Genomic DNA, 11,153 nt, shown 5'->3' with positions numbered 1-11,153 from the left:
GAAGCTTAACCAAGGCTTGTACCAACTAGACCTTCTGAAACCCAAAAGATCAAAGTTTATCCAAAATAAAAGAGCAATGCAATCTACTCACCATGTTGCTCAAGTCAATTCTGAGTGTCAGTCTTCTAGTCCCCAAGTCCATGTAGTCCAAAAATCTCCAAGCACTTTATGGCATCAGAGATTAGGACATCTATCAAAAAGAGTATTAAGTCTTGTTTTACGTTTTTGCAATGTTAAAATTCCAGCTAATGAAAGTTTAGACTTTTGTGATGCTTGTCAATATGGCAAATCTCACCCTCTTCCCTTTGGCAAATCCATTTTTAAGACTCAAGCGCCACTTGAACTTATACATTGCGACCTTTGGGGGACCCTCTCCAACTCCTTCAACTTCCGGTTACAAATACTATGCGAGTTTTGTTGACAACCACACACGCCTAACTTCTATTTTTCCTTTGAAAAATAAATCAGAAACTTTGTCAGCTTTTATTTAATATCAAACTCTCATGGAAAATAAGTTTGAAAGGAAAATAAAAATTGTACAAGTTGATTGGAGAGGCGAGTTTAGAGTGTTTTCTCCACATCTAAAAGAAAAAGGGATAGAATTTAGACACCATTGTCCTCACACCAGTGAACAAAATGACATAGTTGAGAGAAAGCATCGTCACATTGTGGAGATGGGTTTAACTTTGTTAGCCCAAGCTTCAATGCCCCTTCGATATTGGGTGGATGCTTTCTTTATAGCTGTGTACATCATAAACCGAGCACCTACACTCGTTCTTAACAATCTCTCTCCTTGGGAAAAGGCATATCACCAACAACCCGATTATAATTTCCTTAAAGTATTCAGTTCAGCTTGTTTTCCTTGTCTAAGGCCCTATCAATCTCACAAATTTTAATTTCACTCCACAAAATGTGTTTTTTTTTTTTTGGGTATAGTGAGTCTCACAAAGGTTACAAATGCTTGAGTTCAACTGGGAGAGTCTACATATCTCGAAATGTGTTTAATGAGGGCGAGTTTCCTTTTAAATCTAGTTTCTTAACAACTAGTCTTGCCAACGAAACATCTCATGAAACTATCATTACATGGATAAATCCCACCTCTCAGCAACATCATTTTTCATCTCAAAGCAACCCTCAAAATCTTCTAAATAGCTCCCCACCATCCCAAATTTCACCTGGTACAAGCCAAGGTTTGGACAACCAAACAATTTTGTTCTCTCCTAGCAACAACAATGAAAGTTCAATAACTGACCAGCCTCCACCATCACCATCAAGTGTGTTGAATCAAGGTGTGTTGTTCAATAATAATGACAATCAGAGGCAGCCCATTAATGACCCAACACCAGCAGCCAATGATATGGAAAATATTTGATATTGGTCCAAGCATTTCTACTCCTATTATCCAGAGAACAAGTGAAAATTTAGCTTCCTCACACCCAATGCAAACTCGCTCTAAATGTGGGATCTTCAAGCCCAAGGTCTGGAATTTCTTATCTCAATTTCCTAACTCTTCTTCTACTTGTACTAACAGTGAGCCCAAAAATGTCAAAGAAGCATTATTAATCCCAGAATGGAAACAGGCTATAATTGCGGAAATGGAGGCATTGCACAAAAATTCCACTTTGTCACTTATCCCATATAAAGAATCATACAATTTGATAGGGAATAAGTGGGTGTTTCGGTTGAAACATAATCCAGATGGTAGTATACAGAGGCATAAAGCTAGGTTGGTAGCAAAAGACTTTCACCAAACGCCCGGTGTTGACTTCACTGAAATTTTCAGTCCAGTAGTGAAAGCTTCAACCATTCGCATTATACTAACTATTGCTGTATCGAATAGTTGGTGCATACATCAATTAGATATAAATAATCCATTTCTCAATGGTCAGCTAGAAGAATCAGTCTATATGTTGCAGCCTCAAGGTTTCTTTAATAAACAACATCCTGATTTTGTATGCAAATTAACAAAGGCCTTATATGGCCTTAAACAAGCGCCAATAGCATGGTACAACAAGCTAAAAAGTGCGCTTGTTGGTTGGGGATTCCTAAACTCAAGGGCAAATACATCAATGTTCTACTTCCAATCAGGTACCACCTTGTTGTTCCTTTTAATCTATGTCGATGACATAGTAATAACTGGAAATGATGTTCAAATGATCAAGCGTTTCATAAGTGAATTGAATAGACTGTTTGCTTTGAAATACATCGGAGACTTAACCTTTTTTCTTGGCATTGAAGTCTATCGTGACAAGAGTTGTATATACCTAAGCCAAGGGAAATATATCACTGATTTACTAAACAAATTTGAATTGCAGCATATAAAACCTTGCTCCACACCTGCTGCTTCAGGGAAAACACTTTCAACATATGAAGGTGAAAGTCTTGCTAATCCAACTAACTACCGAAGCCTTATAGAAGCACTTCAATATCTCACCAATACACGGCCTGAAATCTCATTTATTGTTAACAAGCTAAGTCAGTTCCAACAGAATCCAACCACTACCCACTGGCAAGCGGCAAAGAGGGTGTTGAGGTACTTAAAAGGAACCCTTAATCATGTATTACTAATTCAACCGTCCAATCAGCTAAGCTTGATAGGGTATTGTGATGCCGATTGGGCATGTTGTCCAGATGATAGAAAATCTGTTGCGGCCTATTGTGTATTTTTTGGTGATACTCTTGTCTCTTGAATATCTCGAAAACAACATGTTGTGGCACGTTTAAGTACAAAATCAGAATATCGAGCTCTTGCCCTTATTGCATCTGAAATTTTCTGGCTTGAATCATTACTTAAGGAAATTCAAATCCCTCTACCAAGCACATCAATGGTTTGGTGTGATAATATCAGTGCCATTTCTTTAGCAGCTAATCCAGTATTTCACTCTCGAAGCAAACATGTTGAATTAGATGTACATTTTGTGCGTGACAAGGTACCTACCAAACAACTTGATGTACGATATGTTCCTTCAAGTGATCAATTGACTGATTGCCTAACTAAAGCTCTTCCCGAAGCCAAGTTTGTTGAATTACGAACCAAACTCGATGTGGTTATCTCCCTCACTCGTTTGAGGGGAAATGTTACGACAATCATATGATGGTACCATAAATTTGGAATGTCAAGATTTGCTCTATGATAGCATTGCTCATATTAAGCAAATCATTGACCCATGATCTTAGGTGATTGATTGAATATTCATCATCCGTTAATATATGAGATACTTACTGGTATTGTAATATTCCCCATTTATTATGTAATCTTTCCTTTGATGTAAATGTTGTTTTTATATTCAATATAAGCAATTTAAGCTAGCTTTTCAAGCCAAGTTTGTTGAATTACGAACCAAACTCGATGTGGTTATCTCCCTCACTCGTTTGAGGGGGAATGTTACGACAATCATATGATGGTACCATAAATTTGGAATGTCAAGATTTGCTCTATGATAGCATTGCTCATATCAAGCAAATCATTGACCCATGATCTTAGGTGATTGATTGAATATTCATCATGGGTTAATATATGAGATACTTACTGGTATTGTAATATTCCCATTTATTATGTAATCTTTCCTTTGATGTAAATGTTGTTTTTATATTCAATATAAGCAATTTAAGCTAGCTTTTCATCCACTCTCTACTCTCTAAAACTTTATCTGAAAGAGAAAGAAAGTTATAAAAGGTGAAATTTGATGGAGAGAAAAGTTTGGGAATATTAAACTTTTTAGAGAGAGAAAAACGAGAGTGATATGTTGAAAAAAAATAAAAATATATAGAGATCGAAAATTTGGAGAGAGAAAAATAATAGTAAATATTCTAGAGATGGAAAATTTCAAGGAGAAAAATATAAATTTTCTAGAAGGAGAAAATTAGGAAAGAAACAAATTAAATTGAAAAAGAAATATGTCAAAGAAAAAAAATGATCAAATAAAAATATTATTTTTAAAAAACTAGAAATCTGTTTTAAAAAGCTACGTTTTTTTTAATTAATTTATTTAGATTTTCGAAAACATTTTTAAAAAACATTCATTATCAAACAAGCCTATTTACTAAAAAAACAAAATTAGAAAATGACGAAATGATTATTAAGCGGCCCATTTAATTACGATTTTTAGTTTTCGATTTTTTAAAAGTTAAGAGATTTGAAGAGGTATGTTATAGAGAAAAATTTATATAAAGTAGAGATGACAATGGAATGGGGCACGAGTCGAGATGCCCTCCCTATGCTCGTGGAAATTTTTTTTGTCCCCTCCACGTCATTCTCTGATTTTGGACATCAAAGTCCAAGTCAAAGAATTCGCATTTTGTAGACGAGTATCTTTGCAAAAAAAAAACTATCAGTTTAGTAATTAAATTTAATTATTTCTAGAATTTAAGAAATAAAAAAGAATACTAATTAGTTTTACTGAAAAATAATTATTTACTAGTATAAATAATTAGTTTTAAAAAATATTTAATATTTTATTCATAATTTAGTAAAATGGTTAATATAAAATATATATTCATTATTTAAAAAATGAAATAGGGGATGAGTCGAGACATGGTAGATTGAATCGGTTATCAAACAAGCTTGTTTTTCAAAAATCAAAAACTAAAAAAAATAACCACCCTCAGTTGTTCAATTTTGTTTTCTAGTATAACAATTATGGAGGGAGTATTCACGATTTGCAATACTACAATCCTGTTTCGATCAAAATTGGTGAGCCCAAAAAAAACATCATCTCAAATTGAAGGACATGTTAAGGATGCTACATTGAATTGAAAAAATATAAGATTGTTAATGTAGAAATTTGGCTCTGTGGATTTTGCCAAATTCACACCAATCTTCTACAATAAAAGTGATCTACGTGACCTGCAAAGCCAAAATAACCCTAAGACCGGCGTGGTTCCTGCGAGTCACATGGGCTCCAATGTTTAAGTGAGTATCAAAATAGTCGAGAGTAGAGAGTAGGGTATTTAGGCGTACCTTTAGAGTTTGGTTCACCCTTTTATTTATAGAAGTCAAATCCTAGTCTATTTAGGAATAATGGAAGTCGAATCTCAATCCCTTTAAGATTTACATAAGTTGAACCCTAGTGTGCTAAAGAGAACTGGACTCTTGGACTCATGCGTTTGGTTGTGGGCTTAATGTCGAATCGGGGTCGAAATAAGATAGGTTCGGGTCGGGCGGCACAAAGGTCGAGAGAGAACCAAAGGACGTTCTCGACCATTGGTCGAGAAGGTCTCGGCACCAACCACTGGCCGGTTGTGGTCGACTCGAGTCGACTTGATCGACAAGCTTCAATGCTTGCCCGATTCGCACGCCCGAATCTCCCTCCTATCATTTGATCCGTTCTTTTATCTTCTCATAAGAAGGATTATGAACCTAATAAAAGTTTATAATATACCTCAGTTATTCCTCTCGTTTTACCAATTAATTTTGAGACAGAATTTCGTGAATATTAATAGTGTCGAAGACTTGATACAAAGGAAAAGATTACCATCACTTACAAATCTTCCTTCCTAAATACTATAATTGATTCACTCTAACTTTAGATAAATCAAATAAAAAGATTCACTCGAACTTTAGATAAATCAAATTAAAAGTTTTTTAAAATTTAAACTAAAAATATTGAAAAGACTAAAAAAAACTTCTAGAAATTTGATTTCACTAATTGATTTATAAAATCATGTCAATTATTATCTTTCTCACGCAAGAATATAATTTATCAATCTCTCCCAGTAAGTTAAAGTCTAATGTCTGATTCGATTCTAATATCCATGTCTAGAATTAAAAACTAGAAATTGATCAAAAACAAATGTACATGTGGAGTTGGAAATCGAACTCATAACTTGTTGGTTGAAGATATATGTCAATTATCCTGAGATATATTCACTTTGGCAATAAAAACGAATTCTATGATTCAAAAGATCATGAAAAACTATCGTTAAGAATTTGAACTTCCAACCTCAATAAAAGGAGTAAGATGTCTTAATTATTGAGTCTGAGCGGATCATGCCTAGTGGGTAGAATCTTACTTTTTCCCTCCCTTCACACAAATTTCAATAGTGGAGTTTGAGTTTGAAGGGGTAGCATACAACATATATGTGGTAAGGGAGTGGTTGGGATTTAGCTTTCCAAATCCGATCAGAACCCATTTAAAATAAAGTTTACAATGACACATATTATATCACGCCTTTGCAATAACAGCTAATGAATAGTAAAGATTTAACATATTCACACAATAGTATCATATTGTCAATTTTAGATATAATCGCTACGATTTTACCATATACCAATAATCTTTCCTTCATACAGTGTATCGGACGTAGAACTTTAGTTGCATTTTCGATACCGTACATGTGTCATGTGATGCAGTACCAAGAAAAGAAAAAGGTTAGGTGTACTTTTTGTTGTTTTGTTGGCAGATAGAAAGTTAAAGGCAGGCCAAGCCAAAGGGTACCGTAGCTCACACCTATTCTATTTGTCTTGTACACATTGTTTTATTGTAATCACACACTCGTCGAGGCCTAGTTTGTTAAACAATTTATTGTGGTTTTTCAGTCGCCCGTTTCTTGGCTTTTTCCTCAGTTTTTAAAGCAGGGATGGGAAACTAATAATGTCATCCAAAGGGGTGGAGAGAAATTTGAGAAAGAAAAAATGAGGAATTTGGATGGGAAAACAGTAGAAGATGAAGATGGAAGAGGGTCAAAATCTGCAACTTACTGTGTTACTGGTGCCACTGGCTTCATTGGCTCTTGGTTGGTCAAGCTTCTTCTTCAAAGGGGTTACACAGTTCATGCCACTCTTCGAAACCCTGGTTTGATCTCATTTTCTTCTCTTTTTTTACTCTTCTGCTTTGTTCTTCTCTAGTTTTTTCCTTTCCTCTTTGTCCTTACGCCACATATTAATGGAGGGAAAATAAAATTTTAGTTATAACTGTTAAGGATCTCACGTTGATAAGATAAAAGACCTAATAAGACTTTATAATAGATATGTACTATTTTTTTCATTGTCAATTAGTTTTGAAATCGAACCCATAATAATTGATTTTGAGATGGAAACCCTATGAATATTAATAATAAAGTTAAAAAAACACCTTGGTCCCTGAACTTTTATTAAAGTAACGATTTATTCCCTGAAATTTCAAAAGTAACGATTTAGTCCCTGAACTAACAAATTGGTAATAATTTGGTCTAGACACGTCTACTTGCTTAAAAAAAAAGAAAAAGAAAAAGGTGAACGCTGCACCGTCAGATCATATATCATAAGGGTAAAATCGGAATAATAAAAAGTCGAAAAATAAAAATTCAAAATATTTTGCTATATTTAAAATTTTGAAAAGTTTGTGATATTTGTTTGAAATACATCAATTATTTTTTCTACACATTACAATTACCCTATTATTTTATGTTAGTTTGTTTTAGTTAAAAAATACGTGGGCTGAAATTGCACTCATGTTTGGTTATGAATATAAATTCAATGTGAAAGTTAGGCCACTTTGTAGTTTAGTGCTATATAATTAAATTAATTGCACCAATTTCAACACGTATTTTTGAACTTATTGCGAGTGCTTTCAAAAACTTATTTTATTTTTATTTTTATGATGAATCTTTTAAAGAGTATTTTATATTTCAAGTTGAACCTTTCTGTAGAATCTCAATCTTTAAACAAAATAGAAAATAGAAAATAGAAAAAGAAATAGGGTCTGAATCAGCCTCGTAAAAAAATGACATATTTTTAGAAAATAATAAGTTTTTATTAGAATACAAAATATTTATAATGTTTGACTAGAAAATACAAGCTTTTCTTTTCTCTCGCATTATTCTTGATAAACAATAAACTTTGTGAATTGATGTACCAGTAATTACAGTCATCTCAGTTTGAATATATGTACTCTTACATTTATTTTATTTTTGTTTTTATATACTAAAATATTCTTTTTCTATATCATTAAACTTTCATATAGAAGTTTGTTTTAGTTCTTTATCAAGTTATTAATTTTTCATAGATAGTTGACACATTTTTAAACTTTATACTAAATTTGATACAGGTGTCCTAAAACACAACTCTACTATTATTATATATCATAGAAGATCTTATTTTAAATTCACACATGGAAATTAATTGGGAAATGACAGTAACAGTTTTTTTTTTTTTTTTGGTGCAAATTTGGGGCTTTGAAAATGCCAAAATAAAACAGTGAAAATATAAAGACTAAAATGAAATAATCAAAATTTAAGTATAAAATAGGTTCTAAAATTCACTTGATTCATGCAAAGTATGTATGATAAAGACTACAAAATGGGCCATCTTCTTTAGTTTATGAATCATGTTTTTATACATGCATGCAAAGTTTTGCACTTTTATGCCTTGTACTTCAAGAGATGGGACAATGCCTAGTTAAAAGGTTTTTGGGGTTTTAGAGTGTGTTTGGGACTGACAGTAGAAATTAGTGATTTTGGAAAAAGAGATTTAAGTATAATTGATTTTCCAAAATCATCCTCCAAATAATATTTTAAAAATTAATTGTTTAATATGTCAACTCTGATCAAGGAAATGATTTTGACAATGACAAAGTAATTTTGACAAAATTACTCCTTAACACACCCTTTATGGATCTATTTAGTGGTAGAATATTTTGTTCATACTTTTCTAGTATGCTTTTCATGGTTTAGCATTTCGTGGGATATAGGGCATAAATTAAAAGAAAATTTAATCTCAATAGCCATCATCAAACCAATAGGATCATGTTAGTGTCAATCTCGAGAGCATAATCCAGTGAATAAGATATCTACTTGTCCCAAATTATGGCTCGGTAACGTTCATGTTTCTCGTTTCTCGTTTCCAGGTTTTTTAGCATTGGCAACTAATTATGTTTCTTGTTTCTCTCTTTTGGGGAACATTCTCAAAATTGTATAGAAATTTATTGGAAACAACCAAAACAGTTTTTTTTTTCTGGTTCCCATTTCCAATCTGTTCCAAAACATAAATAAGAAGATTGTTTTATCACAATTGAATTCATGGATGTTAGGGCAATGCAATCATTTTTTTATTATTAAAAATGAAGAAACAGTAACAAAAAACGAGAATAACGTTGTCAAACGAGCCTTTAGCAACTACATTTAATCTTTTAAAAAATTAATTATTTTGATGAAAAGTCTTACAGTTATAGTATTTATATGGAGATTCCTCTAAAAAAAGGGCATCCAAGTGATTGCTATAACCTCCAATTCGTTTGAGAATTCAGGGAAGAAATGGGCAAAAACCAAGCCTAGAACTTTTGGTTTCTTTTGGTTGCTCTTTTAAGTTTGATGAATTTCTTGAGATAATACATATTTCAATAGAAAAATATAAAATATAAAAGAACTTGCCCTCTGTACCAATTCTATGTTTCTACTTCTTGTTCTAGCTAGATAAATCTCTATCATGAACTTATGTTACATTATCCCATTTATATATTATGAACACTATTCTTAGGCTGACGCTGAATATTGGCATAATAATGCTGCAGAAAAGTCTCTGAACCTGTTGTCGTTGTGGACGGGTTCTGATCGTTTACGATTGTTTCGAGCTGATCTACGAGAAGAAGGGAGCTTCGATGAAGCTGTTAAGGGCTGTGATGGTGTATTTCATGTTGCTGCCTCAATGACTTTCAGTGTTGATCAGCAAGACAACATTGGTAAGCCTTTTTTTTCGAGTGTTGATAAAAGAATAAATTTATCGTAAACTATCCCTTTAAACTTCTAGATCCGGTGGTAATTTTAACGCTCTAAATTGTCAACATGATAGAATGAATTAAGCATAAAACTTTTTTTTTTCTCTCCTTAAACTTTTGAAGAGGATTATGTTCAATCAAATGTGATTAACCCGGAAATCAACGGGACCATCAGCCTGCTGAAATCTTGCTTGAAATCTGGGTCTGTGAAGCGGGTCGTTCTCACGTCGACGATAAGTACTCTCACTGGTAAAGATGCGAACGGAGAACGGAGACATGTTGTTGATGAATCTTGTCTAACGTCAATGGATCATGTCTGGAAGACTAAACCAAGTGGTTGGGTAAATATTCCAAACATCTTTACAGATGATACACTATGAGAAAATAAAACTTTGTTAACATGTCAATATTGTCGCACTCTTTTGGTTTGTGTCTTTGAAACTCTACTCTAAGTCCTGCTATCTTTGATTGTCACAGATTTATGCAATTTCAAAGCGTCTAACTGAGGAAGCGGCATTTAAATTTGCATATGAAAATGGCATTGACATTGTGTCTGTAATTACAAGCACCGTTTCTGGCCCGTTCCTCATTTCCAATATCCCAGCCAGCGTGCAAGTTCTCACAGCACCAATAACCGGTAAAAGTTCTTCCAAAATTTCTATACAATTTGGAGAACGTTTTACTTGAGAAAGAAGAAACTTGAATGGTTATTAAATACATTTAAGTTTCTTAATGAAAAATGAAAATGGAAACAAGAAACAAGAAACGAGGACATTACCACATGGGTCCTAATCTAATTAATTCCTTGTATAGGCGATCCCCGCTTTCTTGGGATAGTATCCAACGTGAACGAAAGAATTGGATCGGTCGCTCTTGTTCACACCAATGATATATGCAGAGCTCACATCTTCCTAATGGAGCATGCAGACGCCAAAGGTCGATACCTATGTTGCATCGGGAGTTGGCCATTGTCAAAGCTGGTCGAATGCCTATCCCGACACTATCCAAGCATCTTGCAGAGGTAATATCTTTTGCTTTTCGAGGAGCGGAATTTTGTTCTAGGGATTAATAGGGGACTTGACACGGTTGTTGTTCTAATTTCTTGTGGCAGGTTTGTAGATGAGAAGCAAAATGGGATGCCTTCTGAGGTTTCTAACAAGAAATTGAGAGATCTGGGGTTTGAGTTTCATCATGGATTAGATGATATAATTAAGGACACAATTGATGCTTGTGTTGAATGTGGCTTTATAACTCTTACTTAAAAGGAAGTGGCCATTTTTTCTATGAGCACTTAGACTGAAAATGGAAAATCAAGTGACATGAAGTTCTCTCTAGATGTATTGTATGCAATATTGAGAGAGCAGAAGCGAAAGTTGTGTTGATTATGATGTTCATGATGGGCCAACGTCTTATTTTAAAGGTCTCTTGCAAACACTACAAGAATAAAGGTCTTTTCCGACG

The 11,153-nt window shown here is 33.6% G+C and overlaps 1 protein-coding gene across 1 annotated transcript; it reads left to right on the top strand.

Annotated features, from left to right (window-relative positions):
* Positions 1–6,490: 6,490 nt before the first annotated feature.
* Positions 6,491–11,084, top strand: LOC111012896 (NAD(P)-binding Rossmann-fold superfamily protein). The gene is made up of 6 exons (XM_022287200.2): positions 6,491–6,794; positions 9,489–9,656; positions 9,816–10,033; positions 10,170–10,329; positions 10,506–10,713; positions 10,804–11,084. Exons 1-6 carry the CDS (start codon positions 6,635–6,637, stop codon positions 10,952–10,954), a joined length of 1,065 nt encoding a protein of 354 aa, XP_022142892.1. The 5' UTR covers positions 6,491–6,634; the 3' UTR covers positions 10,955–11,084.
* The last annotated feature ends 69 nt before the right edge of the window (positions 11,085–11,153 follow it).

This window comes from Momordica charantia, assembly GCF_013281855.1.
Source record: "Momordica charantia cultivar OHB3-1 chromosome 10 unlocalized genomic scaffold, Mcharantia_2.0 BLBB01000010.1, whole genome shotgun sequence".
Lineage (NCBI taxonomy): Eukaryota > Viridiplantae > Streptophyta > Magnoliopsida > Cucurbitales > Cucurbitaceae > Momordica > Momordica charantia.
Note: the sequence above shows the minus strand (reverse complement) of the source record. Positions and strands in the feature narration are given on the sequence as shown.